At 37.7% G+C, this 20,794-nt stretch overlaps 2 protein-coding genes and 1 long non-coding RNA gene across 4 annotated transcripts; 1 reads left to right on the forward strand and 2 right to left on the reverse strand.

Annotated features, from left to right (window-relative positions):
• Positions 1 to 8,035: 8,035 nt before the first annotated feature.
• LOC122643447 (transcription factor TRY-like) lies at positions 8,036 to 8,980 on the forward strand. Of its 2 annotated transcripts, none has more exons than XM_043837066.1 (3): positions 8,036 to 8,204; positions 8,343 to 8,430; positions 8,854 to 8,980. In XM_043837066.1, the coding sequence occupies exons 1-3, from the start codon at positions 8,153 to 8,155 to the stop codon at positions 8,960 to 8,962; spliced, it is 249 nt and encodes an 82-aa protein (XP_043693001.1). In that variant the 5' UTR covers positions 8,036 to 8,152; the 3' UTR covers positions 8,963 to 8,980. The 2 variants fall into 2 exon arrangements, with proteins under 2 accessions (XP_043693001.1, XP_043693004.1); XM_043837069.1 differs by having other exon boundaries at positions 8,074 to 8,204; positions 8,346 to 8,430.
• A 500-nt stretch (positions 8,981 to 9,480) lies between these two features.
• Positions 9,481 to 14,732, reverse strand: LOC122660346. The gene is made up of 3 exons (XR_006332669.1): positions 14,460 to 14,732; positions 12,640 to 12,646; positions 9,481 to 9,491 (listed from the first exon to the last, which is right to left on the reverse strand). It is a non-coding gene; the product is annotated as an uncharacterized LOC122660346 (long non-coding RNA).
• An 18-nt stretch (positions 14,733 to 14,750) lies between these two features.
• Positions 14,751 to 17,032, reverse strand: LOC122660337 (probable WRKY transcription factor 53). The gene is made up of 3 exons (XM_043855598.1): positions 16,667 to 17,032; positions 16,404 to 16,532; positions 14,751 to 15,668 (listed from the first exon to the last, which is right to left on the reverse strand). Exons 1-3 carry the CDS (start codon positions 16,954 to 16,956, stop codon positions 15,011 to 15,013), a joined length of 1,077 nt encoding a protein of 358 aa, XP_043711533.1. The 5' UTR covers positions 16,957 to 17,032; the 3' UTR covers positions 14,751 to 15,010.
• Between the last annotated feature and the right edge of the window lie 3,762 nt (positions 17,033 to 20,794).

Raw genomic sequence — 20,794 nt, forward strand, 5'->3', positions numbered from 1 at the left:
ACCTCTTTTTTGGTTTTTTTTTATAAAAATCGAAACCGTTTACATGGAAGTCGTGAAACCATTTATAAATTATTTAAATCAAACTGAATCGTTTAAATCGATGGTAAACCGTTTAAATCATAGCAAATATTAGTAATATGTAATGACAAGAATTAACTATTAATGGTAATAATAAATAATTAATAAATATGTAATGGTATAAATAAACAATCATTTACAGAAAATTTATGAGAATTCAAGTCATACATCCATTTTAATAAAAAAAAAAGTAAAAGACATGTATTAGGAAGTAGCTATTTGAATAAAATAAATTTAAAAAAAACCTTTTTCGGTTTCAATATGTTCAGTTTTTGTTTTACTTAAAATAAAAAAAAAACTTGCCGTAAATCAAACCGTTTAACATCCTTAAGATGATCTATTTTTATGGAATGATATACTGTCATTTTTGGTAAACTAGCAGCATACACCAATTATAGGGCTGGATACAAGAGGACAAGAACATCTTTTTCAACAAAGGAGGGGGAGAGGAAGACACATGTTGAGAATCCTAGCACTGTGTCAACTTTGCCCTATATATATAGGGAGAGGGATAGGCACATCTCCTGTGTGTGGTAAGCTAGTGGACAACACCAATGGGACACAGGACGGGGCATTATATAGGAAGGACAAAGGAGTAAGTTCAAAAGAGTGGGGAGGAGAGAGATAGACATAAAAAGTGCTAGTTTGTAGTATATCGGCAGTGTGCCCAGACTTTATAGTGTGTGGACATGTGAAATCTATTGATAATTGATTGAACGAATTAAAACGGTGTGTGAGGGGATCCGAATCCTCTACTATCGAGCTGCCCCAACTGCCATGCTACGCAGATACAACAAGGCATGAATTGACATACTTACCCTCATTTGAGCAAAGCGCTCAGGCAGGGATAAGGCGGTCATTGTGCACCTTGTTGTGTCTGCACAGCACAACACAACACAGGTTAGGCAGCTCGACAATAGAGAATCCAAATTGTGTGTTGAGGGGGGGTGAAATTTTGAGTGCAAGGGCCTCTCTCTTTGTGTATGGCAGGCATAAAAGAAAATTCTAGGGAAAATATCATCCCCCTCCCCACTAAGTTTGCCTAATATCAATCCAGTATCCAAGTTTTCAAAAATATCTACCCCCTCCCCTACTTTGTAAATATTATATCAACCATACCCTAAGCATGTAACGGTGTTAAAAAAAACCTGTGTAAAGACAAAATTACCCTTTTTAATATCTATTGAAAGCATATGTCTTTCTCCCTTGCTAATGAAAAGGCTCTATTACCCTTTTACTTCTACCCAAAAAAAAAAAAACTTTTCCTTTCGCCGGATTGTTGAATGATCGAACTCCAATCCATTCGATCTTTTTTTTGCTTTTCTTTTGTTTATGATTGGTGACTACAACTAGGAGGTTAATTAATCTGGTTTTCGTCTCTTTAATTACAACCTTTCCCTCAAATCATTTCGTAAGATTTGGATTCCTGGTTTTGTTTCTCTTCTTGTGTTTGGCCTTCCAATCTACTGGGCGCGATGGATCTGTCAAATTTCAAGAGGAAGTGAGAGAAAGGAGAGATTCCTTTGAAAAAGTCGGAGGTTTGAACTTTGAAGGTGCTACAACTGCTTGGTGTTGCTAGTTGAAATCTGGTGTGCTTGTCTCGGGTGACGAAGTTGTGTATTATTTAATATAAGTTTACCATTTTTTTCCGTTTGAAAATCTAGAAATCTGAATAATAGATTGGATTAGAAAAATGGAAGGCATATGGGTTTGGGATGGAATCAACGTGAGCTGAGGAAGGCTGAGGTCCCAACTTCCCAACTAAGATCTAGAATAAGTGGAGGTGTAGAAACTAGAAAGAGACGCCTTCTTTGAAGTTTGGTTTTTTGTCTTTTTTTTTTCCAGGTGCAGTGGTTGTGGGATGGAAGAGATGAGGGCGAAACAGGTGACAATGGCGTCGATGGAAGAGATTAGGGCGAAGCAGATGACAATGGCGTCGAGGCCCGCATACACGATGCTTTTCACACATTCTCCTCTCCATGGCTCTTTTGGTTTTGGTTGGGTTTCGTTCCAAGATAAATGGAAACCCAGATCCAAGAAACCCAGACGGAGAAACTTGTGAATGGAGAAGAAGAAGAAGAAGTCGGAGAAACCTGAAGCACTCCCTGCAACGAAGAAGAAACTTGTGAACAAAGAAGACGAAACCTGTGAACAAAGAAGAAAATGGGATTTGATTATGAGGGAAAAACGATAAAAAAAAAAAAAAATTAAAAAAAAAGGGATTTTGGGATTGGAGGGGTAAAATTGAAATTAAAATAATTTAAGGGCAATTTGGGATTTTAGATAAATTAGACCTGTCCACGTCATCAATTAATGGTCATTTTTAACGATTAGACTACGATTGGTATAATCTTTATAAAGTAGGAGAGGGGTAGATATTTTTCAAAACTTGAGTATTGGATTAATATTAGACAAACTTAAAGGGAAGGGGGATGATATTTTAATCACATTATCATGCTCATTACATGACAAAATTATTTTGCACGAAAATCGATTTGCACGTTCTATATGTTCGTCCATGAATTCTCATTTTGCGTGCATTTGTCCCTATTTTCCAAGAATGTGCAATTTTGATCATTAATCTGTTTTTCAAGAGGTCACGAGCTTGATTCTTCTGTTTTCACCTTGTCTTCTCCCTATACCAAATTCCTCTCTCTCTCTCTTTCTCTCTATATATGTAAATATATCAAATCTCAACCAGAGATGGAAGCAGAGAAAGTAATAGACCTTTTTTGTTTTAATGTCCACTTGCGCTTGAGACATGAAGAAGAGAGTAGTTTTAGTGTCATCATTGTTGGGTATATTCCCATCATTGTTCATCGAAAATGAGGGGTAAGGGTTTTTAAAAGTACCTGAAAAGCCAAATATCTATTTAGGGGTATTCGGATATTTATTTGAATAGTTTGAAAAAAAAATTATCTGATCCGAAGAATAGGTATTCAACTAATGATATAAAGAGATTTTGAAAATTTTTAAAGAATGAGAAAATGAGAATTATGAGACTTAAATATGAATCAAAAGTGAATCGTATCCGTTTATGAATATTCGCATCAGGGCAGGGATTCTGTACTGTTGACATGTGCGGATTAAAAAATGTCCTTTTTCTTTTTTACAATAAAATATTTATTTCTTTTAACAAAAAAATAAAATATTTATTTCTCCATGGACAAGAACTGATACTTTGTGAGTTGTGCCATAGGATTAGAATCGCTTATCTCTTTGGTAACTAGAAGTACTGTGCACCATAAGATACGACAAACCCTACGGTGGTGAAGCACTGAAGCATGGGTCTGGTGTGGGTCCGTTGGATCCGAATCTGCGATGGTTAAATATTGCAGAGCTGATAAACTGGGAAATCAAAAGGCAAGGGATTTTTATCCTCTCAAAGTGCGGTGGTGCAGTGCAGAGGGAAGAGTAGGGTTTGAAAACTAATGATTGGATCGGCTGGATTGACCAATCCGGTAATCTAGATTGGAATAGGCCAAGGCCGAGGCCAATCTGGGCTAGCTGATTCGGATCAGAATCAGCTAGGCCAATCACGATTTTGACTGATCCGAACCAGCCAATCCGTTTTGCATTTCTATGAGTAGTACATAATCCGTCTGATTTTGATTGATTTCTTACCAAATCTGGCTGATCCAAATCAGAATCAAACCAGGATCGGCTGGGACTGATCTGGCCGGATTGATAGGAGTGTCAAATGGTAGTTTGACCTGGCCAGCCCGATCAGTTAAAACCCGACATTGGACACACTGATAAGTAAACAGTCCAGTGTGGTCGACGGACCAAATAAAAGCATGTCCTTTGAGACTTGATTACTTGAACAATCGATAATGATGTGAGGAGATCTTAGATTGATAAAAATCGATATAAGTTTGATCAATGGTTTAGTGCACGGCATTAGAACAAGTATCGGTTAACTCGGAAATCAATACAATATCAGAACGGTATCAACAAGGTTAGGTCGTATCAAACAAATTTACCCCTGATCATTCTTTAAAAATAGTTTTTTTTTTTTTTTATTTATCAATTTATCCCTTGTTTGTACCATGTCATTGATACAATATTGACATGGTATCAAGATCGACAAGGTACAAAACCAGTACGGATAGCCCGATACGGATGATCCAATACCGATACTTAGAAGTTAGAACTATGGTTTGACCAAAACAGATCCGAATATTGATACAAGGGAATTGGCCAAAATTGTAATGGGTAACTTACATATCACCCCGTGGTTTTCAAACGAAACTCAGATCACCCCCTGATTTTTTTTAAAATCCAAATCACCACCGGATTTAGACTCCAATATGATAAATTAGTCCCTACCGTTAGTTTTATGCTGTTAAGTGATGATGTCAATCAAATATATAAATTTAAATCTCTAAATTACCCTTGACTAATGTTGAAGATGAAAGAAGGATAGTATTGTAAATTTAATTCTAATGTTTTAATACAAGGGAAAAATAGTTCTTTCACACCAGTAACTAACAACAGACTAACACCGTAATGGTAGAATGGATGATTTGAGATTTTACCAAAACCAGGGGCTGATCTGAGTTTCGTTCAAAAACCATGCGGTGATCTGCAATGCCTTTTTCACCAGTACTATGATTGGAGTTTGAGGATGTCTCGATCCATTTGTTTATATGCATTTCCACATCATTCATTGCTACGGTGATTATTACTAGTCCCTCCCCAACCCCAACCCCAACCCCAACCCCAACCGAAAAGTCACTGAGACAATGATGTGATCCGAATATTGATACGAGGGAACTGGCCAAAGGCAAACCCCCACAAATTCCTTTTGCTAGTCCCCACCCCCTACTCCTTAATTTTAATTACTATTTCAATTTATTTTTTTTCCACCTAACATTGGGAGGAAAGAGATTCTTTTGTCACGAGGTTTTGGTGGTTGGATGAGATTCCAAAAATTATGTAGATAGTTGAAATTTAATGGGCTTGAGTCAGAGACAACTTCTCACGAAGGAAAGATAAAGCTAAAGTTATGTACATTAGTGGCGGGAGCCTCGTGTACTTGATATGCCTTTTATTTTTTTAGATAATTAGATTGAAAAGAATATTGAAACCTCATCGGTTACATTTTGTTCACTTGAGGTTTTGCCTTTTATGGATGGAAGACACTTAAAACTAATTTGTGTGATTTTAATAGAGATTAAAAGGTATAAGTTATCCTTTATTATTTTAATTATGGTGAAACTCCACCCCTAGTGAAATGAAAAATCTCACTACTGTTGGATACCCCCATGCACGATCTCATTGGCTCCTGCACTAGTGCAAGGGTCACAAGACCTAACAACAATCCCCCTCTCTTTTACTTTTGTATACTAAACAAGGGTCACTGAATCAAACGGATTTTTTAGCATTGCAAGGTATTGCAAGGTACATGCTCCTCATATTCTCTCAATCTTCTCTCGTCATCTAATGATGTAAATCACTCATATATGAATTGACACTCATCAAAACTCCTCTTATGATTACCATTATTGGCTAGGCTTGTATGATCCCAATATGAGCAGGAGATGCATATGTAGATCCCTCTCCCCTCTTTTTATTGCTTGCAACCTATATGCGTGACTTAAAAAAGTTCTAGGGCAAAATGTAACTCGCCGTATGTGGAAAATTGTCATAATTCACTAAGAAGGAGCATCTCAAAGTTTGTTATTATATGCAATGGAGAGAATCCCAACCAATCCATTTAGGGGTTGGTAGCTCAAATTGGAGAATAGATCAGGAGATGATGTTTTCCATTTTTATCATACAAAATCCTCAAAAACAGATTCCCCCCCCCCCAACCCCCCCCAACCATTCTCTACCTTCAATTGATATGTAAAAAGGTAGGGGCCGGTTCTTTTGGCATTAACTGAATCAGTTTAGGGGGTTGGGTTCTCAAATGAAGCTCATCGCATGGTTGCTATCTCCCCTGGTGAGTTTGATTACAAAATTGAATCTACTTTTATGACTCCTCATAAAGAAATCCATAGTTGATAATTATGGTTGTGGCTTTGTTCTAAGCCCAAAAATGTATGATAGTCTCTCAACAACAGACATAATAAATGGATGGGAACGGGGGAGCTTTGGTCATGAGTTTTATTATGGAAACTTGCACTATTCGACCTAGAAGAGGGAATCGATCAAAGAAATGGGTTATTTCTCATATGGATACCACAAATAGACAGAGATTTTCAACACATCAATGAGAGGATGGGAGACAGATTCATTCAGAAAAAATATATATCGATCAAACCAAATCGATTTGATTTTGGTTTTGGAATTCAAAATTTCTTTTGGTTTAGTTTGATTTCTGGTTAAAAGAATTTCAGTTTGAATCGACCTAGAAGAAGTCTAACCTAAATAAACTAAACCCGAACTGAACCTAAACCATACTAAACCCTAAAATGTTTTTGTTTTCACTTCATCTCTTCTGCCTCCGTTTTCGACTATCGATTCTCATCATTTCTCTTATGCAGTTTCACTTCTGATCATTTCGTCTTTCATATCTTGCTTCTTCAAGGCTAGCATGTGACAGTATCAAATTTTGTACAAATCGAAGAAATAAATCAAATTACCATGACCGTATGCAAAGCGAATGAACTGAAGAAGTTCACTTGTTTGATTGAATAGTGCAGGTGTTGAGTATTTGGTTGATTGTTCCTTTTCTTATGTTTCAAGGACTGCTAACTCTGTAGCAGATTGCCTTGCCAGGAGGGCCTTATCCGTTTCGGGGAGGATGGTCTGACCCAATTCCAATCCCTGCTTGTCTAAGTCTCTGTTCTCAGACGACAGGAGTGTACCCCGCGCTTTGCAATAAATTTTCTTCAGACCACAAAAAAAAATCAAAAGAAGTTCACTTGTTTCGCACTTTTGCTTATTGTTTCCTCTCTCATGCCTCGCTTATTCAATGCCAACACCAAATATTTCCCAGTCACGTAGGAATAAAAAAATAAATCAAACAATATCGAATTACTGAAGACCATATACAAACCAAATGAAACTAAATACAGAAAAATCGATTATAAAACAAATAAAACCAAACCCATTCGAATCGATTTCGGTTTTGGGGTTATGAAAAAGTATTCAATGTCGATTCGATTTGTTTATAAATATTGAATCTTAAATCGAAAAAACTAATGCAGAACCGAAAAACCAAAACGAACCAAACCAATTGGCAACCTTAGGAAAGAATCCCCACTGTGCCATCGTAGGGATCTTCTTCCCATTATAAATTTATTCTTATATCCTCCATTTGAACTTGAAAATAAGTATGTAGGCAGTAAATGTAAAATAAAATCTTGAGGTGCTGTTCTCTGTGCCGCAGCGCAAGCTATGTCCAGATACATGGGCGCTGGGCAGGGAGTAAGACGATCATTGCATGCACAATCCAGTCTGCACCGCACAAACTGATACGGGCAGCTGGGCCGTAGACGATCTGCATACGGGGTTAAGGAGGGGATAAATGGTGACTAAGTAAAATGTTGAGTTGAGTAGATAAAATAAAGTGAGGTTAGAATTTCGATTTGATACCTTTCTAGGTGTCAATCATAACAATCCAATACTATATTATAGAAAATGACGACAACTACAAGTCAACCCAAAAAATTAAGTGCCTGTTTGGTAATACCTGTCGTTCCATACTTTTCTAAAGTTGCTTCAAAACCTTCCCATCTCCCCCCCAAATCCCTCTTTGGGTTTAATAAAAGATGATCTGCAGCAACTGCAACTCCCAATCTTCACTCTCTCTCTCTCCTCTGTGTGTCTCTGGCATCACCAAATTGCCCTCCCCCCTTCTCTCCCCCTCTGGTTTTGTCAATTGTGGAAAACTGGGTAAGTCCCGAACTTATTAAATTACAAAACCCACTTGACCAAGAGACCAAAAAAGGGATAATCACATTACTCCCTATTCCATATTCCCCTACAAATACCTACTACACCTTCATATTTTAACCAGATTACTCTCCACTCTTTTCTCTCTCTCAATCTCTCTGAATATTCCCTTCCCTTCCCTTCCCTTCTTTTCACTCCATCATTCTCTGTTTTCTAGTTGCAGAAACCCATGGACAAACGTCGCCGGAAGCAAGCTAAGACAGTCAAGTATGACTCTGAAGGTCAGTTTCTCTAGTCTAATCCACTAAATCTTCATGGGTTCTTGCTTTTTTGGGCTAAACCTTTAATGGGTTTTTTTCATGTTTCTATTTTCTTATCCTCTAACCTCTCTACTACCCTTTTGCTCTTTTTTGGTACAGAGGTGAGTAGCATTGAGTGGGAATTCATAAACATGACGGAACAAGAAGAAGATCTCATCTATAGGATGTATAGACTCGTCGGAGACAGGTAAACCCAACTTAATTTACTGCTAATCACACACACACACACACACAGAGAGAGAGAGAGAGAGAGAGAGAGAGAGAGAGAGAGATCATTCAAGGGAGGATGTGGACATGGGACATGGAGGGGTATAAGATAAAAGGAGTACTAATAGGTGTCAGCTAGTGTTGTGGAGCTTTGTGTTAATGCATATTTGGAACTCATCTACCAACTTAAGTTTTGGCTTTAGAGCTAAATCTTTAACAACCCTATCGAAAGAAAACCCAGAGAGAGAGAGAGAGAAAGCAGAAGAAGTGAAGAATCATCATTCATGGGCTTCATTTCCACAAAAGAAAATGGGTTTGTTCCCTATCATTAATTGCGACATCTCTCCCTCTTTTGTACTTTTAAGGTAATTGTTGTTTATTTACTGTTTATTTTTGGGTGAAGGTGGCATTTGATAGCAGGGCGTATTCCAGGAAGAAATGCCGAAGAAATAGAGAGGTTTTGGATAATGAGACACGGTGAAGGTTTCTCTGGTAGAAGAAAAAAGGCTTAATTAAGAGGCTCCAGAATTCACAATGCTTCTAGCTAGCTTGTTTCTTGAGTCTTATCTTCTTTTTCTTCCATTTTTTCCCCTTCTCTTTAATTAGTTTCTTTGTAGAATTTTCCTAAATTACTTTTGGTTTTTTTTTTTTTTTGAGGGGGGTGGGGGTGTTTGTCACTGAATTGATCATATTCACAGCAATCACATGCAAGTTCACATATGTATCTCTATACAGTTGTTCTATATGATATGGAATTTAGCACGTTTTCATGGAGTCGTGCGCCCAGGGTGTTATCACGAGAATCAATGGTTGTATTGTGCCGCACACATCTCGGCGCACAGCTAGAGATCCTGATTCACATGGGCTTTGATTTCTCATCAGTCCAATCCCAAGGGATTTGTATAATTGTATTGGGTTTTTAACAAATCTTCCCTATCCTCTCAACTGTCAAGAAAAGGCTGACTGAAGCTAAAAGTAGTAAAACTGCTTGAAGGGAAAAGATGATCAGTGTGTCATGTGAGCGACAGAACCCCCCACACTCTCAGCTCTAAGCCCACCCAGCCCAACCATGTCAGGGTATAAGAACTGACATCCTATCCTGCAAAGATATTCTTTATTGCTTATATGCAATGACTAAAATACCCCCACATTAAGACAGATGTCACATTCTTGGCTCCGCAGGAAGCATTTATAAATATGCCAACAAGATATTATTATTATTATTTTTTTTTTAATATTAGAGAGTGGAATGTGAGAAGCGCTAACGGATGATAGAAGTGATCACTCACCTACCACCGAATCTGTTCTTCCTCTCACAAGCCCACACCCCCAAAAAAAAGTTGTAGGAGGTGGAGGAAGGGGAGAAGGGCGAAGGATGAAGTTTCATGGACATAAAAAGAATTAAGGAGAGAAGTTTTATCCACAGCCATGCATGGTACACGATCGTGTTTTCAATCATTGGATAGGCATAATCGTGACCGTTACGTGACCCCTCATTCCCATCCAATGTTTATAGATACGGTTGAAAAAAGAATCTCCTTAATGGATGCATGTAGTTTTGTGGCATGAAAGAGTGATGTGGTAATTCTGACAATTGAATCTCTAGATAATGATTTGAATAGGACACATTAATTACAAATTTTAACTTAAAATTCAATCATTTAACCTAACATCTAATGCCATATCCTCCATGTCGTGCCATCTACGTACTACTAGGATACCTTTAAAATTTCAACGCTTTATTTAGCAACTTAGTAAATTTTGAGTAAGCTGAAACTTGACATATGAATAGGAAACTTTGGGATCTTAACGATCCACAAAATTTCAGCGAAAATTGTTAATTTAGGTCAGGAGCTAGGAATCATCTAAATTTTGAAATGCCCATCCCCTAAATAAAAGAATGTTTTTCTTTAGGAATTGGTTTTGAGATTGTTTATTAAATGGGGCAGAATGGTTCCGAAATTGTTTATTAAATGGGACAGAATGGTTCCGAAACAGGTTTACCAATAGGTCCAAAACCGAAAACCTAACAACGAACCAGCTAAAACTGGAACCGTTATGACTTGTTTAACATGCAGAAATTACTTATTTAGGATTAATTAATACATAATAGTTATGACTTCTATAAGGATTATATTGTAATTATGAGTAAAAGCTAAAGGTTATCAGCCATGTTGTTAATTGTTACTATTAAATATTAATGAGGATTACACCATTGAGGATTAAATCATTAAGATAATAAACTTTTGGGGCGATGTTCTCTGTCCGAGAGCGCATGGGGGCGCATGCATACTACGCCCAGACACATGGGGCAGGATGGGAGGTTCATTACAAGCATTCAGGGGGGTGGGGCGATCATTTGGCCTACCCCCCATGTATCTGGGCGCATCCTACACCCCTAGTGCAAAGAACATTCTCCCTAAACTTTTTTCAGTATTCGGGACATGAGAGCCAGAAACGTGAAAGAACCTGAATCAGAGTGTCTCATTATTAAACCGAACCGAATCCTAATTTTGGACCATTTGATAAATAGAATGGTTCTGATATTGGGATTCAGGACCTCCACGTAGGAAAAGTGGGTCCATAAAGTGTTAGCTTGACAGTTCTTATTTTTGTTTAGCCCATATGATTTTTTTGGGTTTGATAGCTTAACCTACTATTGCCTCGGCCGGCCATCTTGCTAATCCTTAAAGATCGACTCGGCTCGGCTCGGTCCCATAGACTGCAGGTTTATAAAGTTCATCCAGGTCACTTGAATGGGCCTAATCTTAAAATCTCAGGCCTAGCCCATATGCCTTAAGCGAAGGCACATTCATAACCATGGCCCAATAAAGGGCTGGCCTATTATCTCATTCCCAATAGCCAGCTTAGCTCATTCATAACTCTTATCAGTTCTGAAAAGTGCAAGTACTTGTAGAGTAAACCAAGGTTTAAAGTATCGGTATTGGGTATCGTATCGGCCGGGTGATTTTAAGAGACGTATCGTTTTATTTCGAAGATACGTATGGAACAATACAAATACACATAAAAATGGTCAAGATACACATGAAAATACACTTTTGGAACAAAAAATAATATAAATAAACAATATATAATAAGTGTCATGCATAAAACCTAAAATGATGAATAATGTATAACAAACAAGTGCATTAAATTGAAATTGTTATAAAAGATGAAGTTTCTCACATGTTGTAATCATCTATAGCTATGAAGAGTATTGGATAATGCAACGGATGATGTTGTAGCACTCCTTGATTCGTTTTTTAGTTTAAAAGTGTGAAAAACCAGGATTAAATGCAAGATTTTAGACTCTTGGTTGAGAGTTTTCCTTCATTTTTTCGTTAGATTAAGGAATTGTATCGAGTCTGTGAGTGAAAATGGTTTTTTTTATGGAATGTGTCGGTATGTATCGGTACGTATCGGTGTGTATTGATATGTATCGGTGATGTATTGGTATGTATCAAGCCGTATCGACTGATACGTATTGATACATATTAAATCACCCACTGAACCCTTTACTGGACGTATGGATGGTATCGATCCGTATCGATCGATACGTATCGTATCGTATCGTATTGATCCGTATCGATCGATACGTTTCGATACAATTCGAGATAGTTCATTTTTTTTAAAAAGGAGACGTATCAGTATGTATCGTATCGATATTGACTGATACCGATACGTATCCGTATCGATTGATACTTTAAACCATGGGGTAAACCATAGAAGGAAGAAGCCCCTTTCTTTTTCTTCTTCTAACCACTAAAGGGGGAAGGGGAGGGCTTGGAGAGGGTGCCTTAGGGCACAAATGTGAAATAGGAGAATCAATCCCTTGACTTCTTGGGAGAATACACTCTACCGGTAAGCCACCGACCAACTGAGCAAGCAGTTGTTCACTTCCCCACCCGCCCCCCTCCTTAATTAAAAGGTTGCTTTTTAGGTCACACCCGCTTACATCGCAAACTCTACCCACAGAATCATGGATTTAATTCACGGTATCTGGTGGGGATTTGGGCAAGTTCCGAAATTGATATCAACATCAATACATATCGTTCTACATTGGACATTCTTTGCCTTCATAGATATCGATACCAATATTAATTTGACTATTTCATCCTGTGACTATATTGTACCACTGATCTAGTATTTGCCAGGTATTAATAATATCTGCCTCAGCCAATACTGATACAGTGATACTGATCCTGGTCCAATAATTTGATCATATTGATACCAATTCCTAAAACTCTCTCAATAATGCCCTAGCCAAACCCTATAAAGAGCATAGTGAGTCTTTCTTCGAAAGAATCCTATCCTTCTAATACCTATTATACAATATAAACATCACTCAACTCTATTTCATAAAAGCAATGTGGAACTAATTTCCCACTACATTAAATAATAAGAAGGGTTTCATAAGAAGAATTAGAAGGTGAAAGATAAAAGTTTTTTGGATTATGTTTTTCTTCATCCAGGATGATAGGATGAGGAAGAGAGAATCTCCTCACCTTAATTATATTTTTTTCTTCCACAAATGTTATGATTGGATTTTTGGGGTTTGGATTCATCATTAGTTCGAGCCCTTCTCCAAGACTTTAGGCATCGTTTATTTAAAATCCCACCCAAACTTGTGTTTTTAATCTGGGGTGATGAACTTACAAAAGCCTATGGAATAACATTAAATGCTTTGTCTGTTGACATCGCACTTGAAATCTCACCCTTATGTTATCCAAAGTCTTACAAAAAACAAAGGACTTCGATTATTGTTCACGGAAAAAGTAAAAATTCTATCTCTATTACCCAACCCACTATACTATGAGACCCAATCCAACTACATTTCCACATCATTCTCTCCGTTAAACAAATGGGGATAGGGTTTCATCATGAACTCCCACCCTTCTCTCGTCCAATCCAATCAAAAGGTTAGATGAGATGTGGATGACATTTTGGATTTAGTTTTCCTTCACCCATTCTCTCTTCATCAATGGTGATGTGAGGCGATGATTGGACTCTCTGTTCATCATTAATTCCCTTCAATTTGAATAAAGAAATACTCTATTAACCATGAGTGGACAGAAACCAAGTCCAATTTTGTTTTAGGAGGAAAAAGATAATACATGTTAAGAGTTAAGACTAAGTTTTCCTTCACCTTTGGAGCCAAAAAAAAATAATGTTTTCCTTCACCTCGACCAAGAGAATCTCTTCATCCACCAATTCTGTTGGTTGGATGAGGCTCCTGAAACAACAATGGGAAGGCCATTTTCAGTGATGGAAGAAGACTAATAATCCAATGGTGGGATATACATGAGTGAAGAAAAGAAACTTTTTTCTTTGGAAAGGAGTTTTCTGTCCAGGAGTGTGGCCTACACCAGCACTCCCATGTGTCTATTTCTCTCCTCCTCAAAACAAGGGACCAGAGGTGTCTTTTCATATAAGGAGGAGAGAGATAGACTCATGGGAGTGCTGGTGTAGGCCACACTCCCGAGCAGAGTTCTTTTTCCCTTTTTCTATATATTAAGATAGGAAGAGGGATGGGTATGCTAGCGGTATACCATAAGCTAGCACCCCATGTGTCTATCTCTCTCTCTTCCCCCTTTTGAAATGACTCCCTTATCTCTCAAAGGGAGGAAGAGAGAGATAGAGACATATGGTGCTAGTTTACAGTATACTACTACCATACCTAGCTTTTTCCCTATTATCGGATGGACCTAGTTTTTCTTCACCCATGATCATGATAAAGAAAAAATAAAGAATGTAATTCTAACATTCACCATATTATTCATTGGATTCTTACCATTGTTAACATATTTCCCAAAAATTTTGGAATCAGATTGAATGATACTTTTGTAAATTCCAAATATGAGATCTTCCTCTATCCATTTTATAATAAACTGAAATTCATGAGCAATCACTTGAATAAGTGAATCAGAATCAATCATGGCAAAAATAACTACTCCAATAACCCATGATTAGACCCACAATTAATGGCATTAGTCAAGATCAGACACCCACACTGGTAAGAGAAAAAAGATTGGTGGAGCAGATCAACCCCAATAACAAGCGAAAAATGATTGGTGGAGAAACAACCCCCTTATATACACCACAGCACCAAATCATTTGGTGACTGAAAAAATTGCATTTTATTTTGTCTTTGATGGGTCAAAGAAAAATTACATCCAAGTATCCAACTCAGGATTAATAGTATCCCTATTATTAGATAAACTTCTCAACTAATACAAATTAAGAAAAAATCAAAAGATTATCCATTAAGTCACTTCTTCATAGCACTGATCAGGATTGCAATTAGGATGAAGAGAACTGCTAAAAAAATACATTAACTACAAGATGGAAACAAGGGGAGGATGGGTTAAGAATCTCTACACACCATTTTCAGGTTATAGCTCTCAAAAATTTTAAGAAGAAAAAGAAAAAAAGATCTCTTGAACTAGGAATAGAGGAAGCTTCAATAACACAAAGACAGGCCTGATGCTACTACACCAAGGAACTAGAAAGGCTCAATAGATTCCAAGTGTATTCCAATTGTTAAAATGAAGATTTCAGTTTCATGAAGGGAAGAAGTCAGGGCTATTGAATGGAAAATAAGGGTCGAATTCAATTGGGAAATCCAAATCCACAGTGGGAGAATTGGTTGCTGATGTAACAGCTGAGATAATCTCATTCAGATCACATTCAGATGTCTGCAAATTCTGAGATCCATCACCTCCAAAGCTGTTGACCCGGCACGGTGACACCGGGAAATAGTTTGATTCAGTTGTCACTGGGTATACAAAGGAAGGAGAGAAGCTGCCCATGAAATCATGGTCCACTGTAGGTGAAGAGAAGATATGGTTTTCAGTCTTTAAGCATCCAATTGGGATAGAAGGCAAGGAGAAGGAGGGGGAGCTCATGAATTGGTTCTCCACAGTAGTGTCCAAGTCTTGGGTCCTCACTTTCAGACCAGTTCTGAAGTCCAAGAGTATCTCCTGTGTTTTCTGTTCTTCTTCTTGTTGATTTTGCTGTTTCTGTGGGACATGGTCTTGCTTGGGCCCTTGCTTTGAGTTCTCTGATGACCTCATTGCTGATACCATATATGATGCTTGGATACAGGTGTGTCTTCCCCGGTAGGTGACTTCAAAGATTGATGAGTCTTCATCCGATCTTTGCACTTGCTTTGTAGCCAAACAGCCCTGAACATTTCGATGGGTACATCTGTAATAGCCTCTGCAAGTTCAAAATCAAACCATTTTTTGTTACATTGAATTCTAATGCAAAGATATACATGGTTCGGCAAGGTGCCTACATCTACGGCAAGATGAGAGTGGCTTCATTGTAGAAAAACAAGAATCTAAAACAAGGATTTAGATGTTACAGCCACTAGTCCTCACACTTCTCTCAGATTGCTAATCTCGCTACAAATTTTCAGCGAAACCCTATACAAGTAATTATCGAAATATTCATATAGCCCTAAAAACCCCTCCGGCCTCTTAATGGCCTTTCAGAATCAGCCCATTTATGCAAGCAACGGAATACAAGTCATCATACCCCCAACATTCACTAGTAATGGAGCATAGAGTTACAAAGCCTCTTTGATTACAAAGAATTTTATCTTAACCCTAATAACCCCCATCCTAGCTCAAGCTCAGCTTACGCTTCTCATGAACTCTACTTTAGAAGTTAAAACTTGCTTCACTATTGTTGGGCTTGTCCAATGGTTATAATTTAAAAAAATAAAATAAAAATCTATGATTGAATGAAAGGCTTCTGTGACTATGACTTTTGTGGTGGACCAATAAGTGTCACTTTTTAGTTAGCATTAAGCCCTTTCCCAATTATAGCTTTCCTTTTTCCATTTCTGCTGCTTTTGTTTGTTCATGGGCTCGAGGCTAAAGTTTAATTCAGATGGAGTAGAAGAGGAAGGAGATTATAATTACTCTTCCAATTAAGTCTCACTCTTACCTTGGATATTTGGCTCCAAGAATGTCCTTCTGGCCATATTTTCTCCAACCATAGCCATCATCACGAGGTCCTTCGATTCCAGTTTCTGAACTAACCCGCACTTGTTCTGTCCATCTGGGCAATATCTTTCTGCAACACATAATTTCATAAATCAATCCCAGAAACAAGTCACTTTTTTGGGTTTTCTTCAATGAAATTTGAATACGGACATGGACAGATGAGTATTAGTTGCAGGAAGTGTTTAATGTTTATAAAAATGTTACCTTTTCTTATAAATGTCTCTGCGATCGGAGTCCTCACTGAGGAGGCTTCCACTGTCGGAGCCGGGAGAGCCCAACATGCCGGCGGTGGCTCCCACTGCATCTGAACCGCCCCATTTGAGCATGGACAGTGCCTTGTCGTAGGAAGATAGTATCTTCTCCACAAACAAATTGCGCATCTTGTCGTCGGAAGAAGATGGATCAAGATGCATCTGGAGCTGCTTCACCAGATCTTTGCCCTGCATTAGCTCATTAAGCAAAGTTTTCTGCTCCCAATCTCCGGAGTTCTCCATATTTCTTCTTTTTGAAATTTTTTTTTTTAATGGATCTTGCCGGTGGGATCGACGAATGGTTGGAATCAGGGAACAGAGAGTAGTACTAAACTGTGACTTTTGGGGGGAAAAGGAAGAAGAGAGAACCAGGAAAGAATTGAGGACAAGAAGAAGAAGAAGCTATAAACATCAAAAATAGCTGCTTGAGATTGCTTTTAAGAAATAGTATTCTCACTGATCAAAATCACCAATAGCTAGGTTGCAGAAATCACTTCAAATGCTTCGAAAAACGTCGGTAAACTAGATCAGAAGAAGAAGTGGAATTCAAATTGGGTGAACTGGCTGGGTTGTTGTCTTTTTTCGATGATTATAACTCAAAACAGTCACAGTTGGAGTGTGGAAGAAGATCAAATAAACAAGAAAGTATAAACCCTGAAGAAGGAGAGAAGGTGAGGGGATTTGTATTTAAGGGAAGGGTTAAGGTTCCTTTAAAACAAAAACGAGTGGGAGAAGTTTGACTGAGAAAACCTAGTATCATTTTCTGCTTAAACCTGGTCATGGATTTTTTGAAATATGATGAATAGATTGAGAGAGAGAGAGAGAGAGAGAGAGAGAGGATCCAATTGCTGACCAGTTCAAACAAAATCTTAAAAGATCTATTTCTCTATCTCAACTGGAGTATTGGAATAGTAACGCGGAGGAAGGTTTGAAGATTCTTGGTCTTCTGCTCCTCCCTAACAGCTTCCTCTTCTCTGACTTTCTTCCTTGCTTCCCTACCCTTCTTCATCCATTGACCATGAATGCCCTAACAGGACAAACCCAATGTTGATAAGAGGGAGAGAGAGAGTGACGTGCGCCCCACACGTCAGTGAACCCTTGTGGTTGGGCTGATGCCGATGGATTTCCGGTATGTGACGCACGCATTCATAAAGGTGCAAACAAAGCTTTGTTCATGGAAAACGCAAATATAATTTAGGGTTTCAACTTGTACTTGCAGGTTTAATCCTTCCTGGTATCATAAGGGACATTGAAATGCTGACAAAAGTTTTATCATTTAAAATTCGTCAATAATTTTTTTATTGAATTTTCTTCTTAATTTTTTTCTTAGACAATGTATGCATGCCATGGGCATGGGTATCTTTCTTAATTTATTTTCCTCATCCCCATTCTCATCCTCACCCTTGGATTGAAGAATCATTTTCTTGGTATCATTTATGTTTGTGATTGATCGACTAGAGTAAGTTTATAAAATACAGTATCGCATGTATCGATCACAGTCGATACTGATATCGGTATGGATCGATCGTATCGGGTGGTATGGCAAGATTTCAAAAACATGGAATTGGGATCTCTACCAAGTTCACCAATTTGATTCTCGATTCTTAAAATCAGGGGGATCGATACAGTTGATTGTATATCAAAAAGCCATTTTTTTAGTAATACAATTGAATTATATTGGTATCAATCTCCGACGATATCGATACGTATCATGAGATACAATACTGATAACTAGAACACTGAGGCTTGATCTAGATCGATCAGTGACATCTCTGCATTGGTGAGAACATTCACTTTCATGCCACACTAGCCGTGTGGCAAATTATGATTTCTATTCTTAACAACCCATTCTAGCAACCCATTCTAGTAATTTTGGATATATATTTTGCAAGCTGCTAAAACAACGTTGAGAGGGCGCTTGTGGTTTACAACAACAACAACAAAAAGAAAGGGAGTTTATAAATAGAGGGAAAAATATTAACCTGCTCGCGTGGCTCTTATGCCCAAACACAAGAGCATATGAAAGCAACACCCTGCCTCTTATAAAATGAAAATTTGCATTTTTATTGATGTCCTTGTGAGCGCTCTCATTGATCTCCATTCGTGCTGGTGATACATAATCAGAAAACGATTTCTTACCCAATAAAATATTATGCTAAATTTGACTAGTCACTACTCTAGACCCTAAAACTCTAGTAGTTAAAATTGCCACATCATCCTCTCACATGGTATAATTAGTGTGTAATTCATAGATTATGTAGTTGACCTGACCATGTATGGAATCTGATTGGGGGAGGGACTAGGGGGAAATCCCACCATATATGGATCGTTATAGTGGTGATGTTTATTTAGTGTTGATGATTTAACTTCTGAGCTTAGAGAACCTTTTCCTTAAATAACCATCATAAACATATAAATTAAGTGAAAAGTCTCCTTTTTTTTTTTTTCTGTTTTTTTAATTGAAGAAAAGTCTCTTTGAGAAACCTAATCCTTTTAAAGAGAGAAATAATGATTAAGAAAACGGTTTAAGGGGGGTGTAGACTACCTGCTTACTCAGAGAACCTTATCCCTAAAATTAAATAGAACTCATGGCAAAAATCTAGTCATATAAACATTGACATAGATAAAGATAGAAAAAAAATCAAAAAAATAATAATTTAAGAGAAGAAGATTGAAAGGCAAATGAAGCATTTGAGTCAAGATTCAAGTAAGTAGATTGGTAAGGAATGGGGTTCAGTCAATTTTGATATAGTCATATATAAATGATTGAAAATCAGCCAAAATCAATCAGAACCCTCGAAATCTATTATTATAGATTGAAACATAGATGAAAGCAATGGTTAATTTTCATGAACCACAAGAAGCCATTCAAGCAGAGTCATGAAATAGATTTGATATTTTTTTTTATCAAAAAAAGACAAAACAAAAAAAAAAAAACCAAAAAGAAATAGATTTGATTTCATTGGGTGTAAATAATAATATCGTCCAGTGGGAAGTGGGGCTATGTAATATGAGTAAAGTGTAGTAGTGGGGGTGGGGGCTAATAGGTGTGAATGTGTGACCACCGAGCACCGTGTGAGTGAGTGATAGTGTCTCGTCCTTTCTAGAAGTTCCGGCGCTTATGTTGACCATTGGAAGCTTCACTTACTAGCTTAGACGTGTGGACTGCTTCAATTTTTCTAAGGTTCTTATGAGTTATGACTGATTCAAACTTTCGCCGCAGTATAATTTTTTGGCACCGCCCGTCTTAGGTTCACTTGGGCCTAAAAGCTCTTAGTTCGTGTGTGACGCGGGGATCATGTACGCGTCCAGGGGAATTTAATCGGCGTAAAGTCGGATACCCCTCCTGTCTCCAAAAAAAAAATCCAGATTTTAAAAATTGGAGTCGGATCCGGGTCGATCTGGCAAATTCTTATCCAATCTGAATTTGAATCAGGATCCGGATCGGTTACATAGCCTCTGATTCTGATATGGATCGAATTAAAATTAGTGGAAATTTACAACAAGAAAACAAAACCTGATGCCTTTGTTTCCATACAAGATCCATCGTATCTAGATTCTAGATCCATTGGAATCAGGGATAACCTCTCTACCGATTCCGATTCCAATCCAGATCAGATTTTTGATCAAACTGTTATGGATGATACACAGGATGGAAAAACATTCTCTCCAACTTCAACCCTTTTTCAATCACTCATTCAATGGTAGGGTAGATTTGGATATGCATCCCCAGGTGTTGGGATATGTCCAAGTCGTTCTAACAGTTGGATGGGTAGTTAGAGAGGAATTGGACGATCATGTAGTTGGAGAGGATCTAGATCCTACACAAGACACTAGTGGTTGTACGGCCTGTGTCACTTCAACAGTTGGGATCTTAGATCAGTAGGTCCTACATTCGTATGTCTCCTTCATAATTAGGAAGATTGGATAGAATCATACATTCCGTATCAATATCAACTATCAGATCAGTTGATACAATATTGATACCTTGATCCATGGTGTCTTCAGTCTACACCATGCAAGACCCTAAAATAAAAAAATTAAAATGTTAAAACTCAAATGATAGAAAAACAATTAAAAA

The sequence above is a fragment of the Telopea speciosissima genome, chromosome 1, assembly GCF_018873765.1.
Source record: "Telopea speciosissima isolate NSW1024214 ecotype Mountain lineage chromosome 1, Tspe_v1, whole genome shotgun sequence".
NCBI lineage: Eukaryota > Viridiplantae > Streptophyta > Magnoliopsida > Proteales > Proteaceae > Telopea > Telopea speciosissima.

Coding starts and splice junctions, on each gene's coding strand:
- LOC122643447 (XM_043837066.1), top strand. CDS start 8,153: ATGGACAAACGTCGCCGGAAGCAAGCTAAGACAGTCAAGTATGACTCT. Junction 8,205..8,342: donor AGTCAAGTATGACTCTGAAG/GTCAGTTTCTCT, acceptor TTTTTGGTACAG/AGGTGAGTAGCATTGAGTGG. Junction 8,431..8,853: donor TATAGACTCGTCGGAGACAG/GTAAACCCAACT, acceptor TTTTGGGTGAAG/GTGGCATTTGATAGCAGGGC.
- LOC122660337 (XM_043855598.1), bottom strand. CDS start 16,956: ATGGAGAACTCCGGAGATTGGGAGCAGAAAACTTTGCTTAATGAGCTA. Junction 16,533..16,666: donor AGAGACATTTATAAGAAAAG/GTAACATTTTTA, acceptor TATGTGTTGCAG/AAAGATATTGCCCAGATGGA. Junction 15,669..16,403: donor CTTGGAGCCAAATATCCAAG/GTAAGAGTGAGA, acceptor TTGAACTTGCAG/AGGCTATTACAGATGTACCC.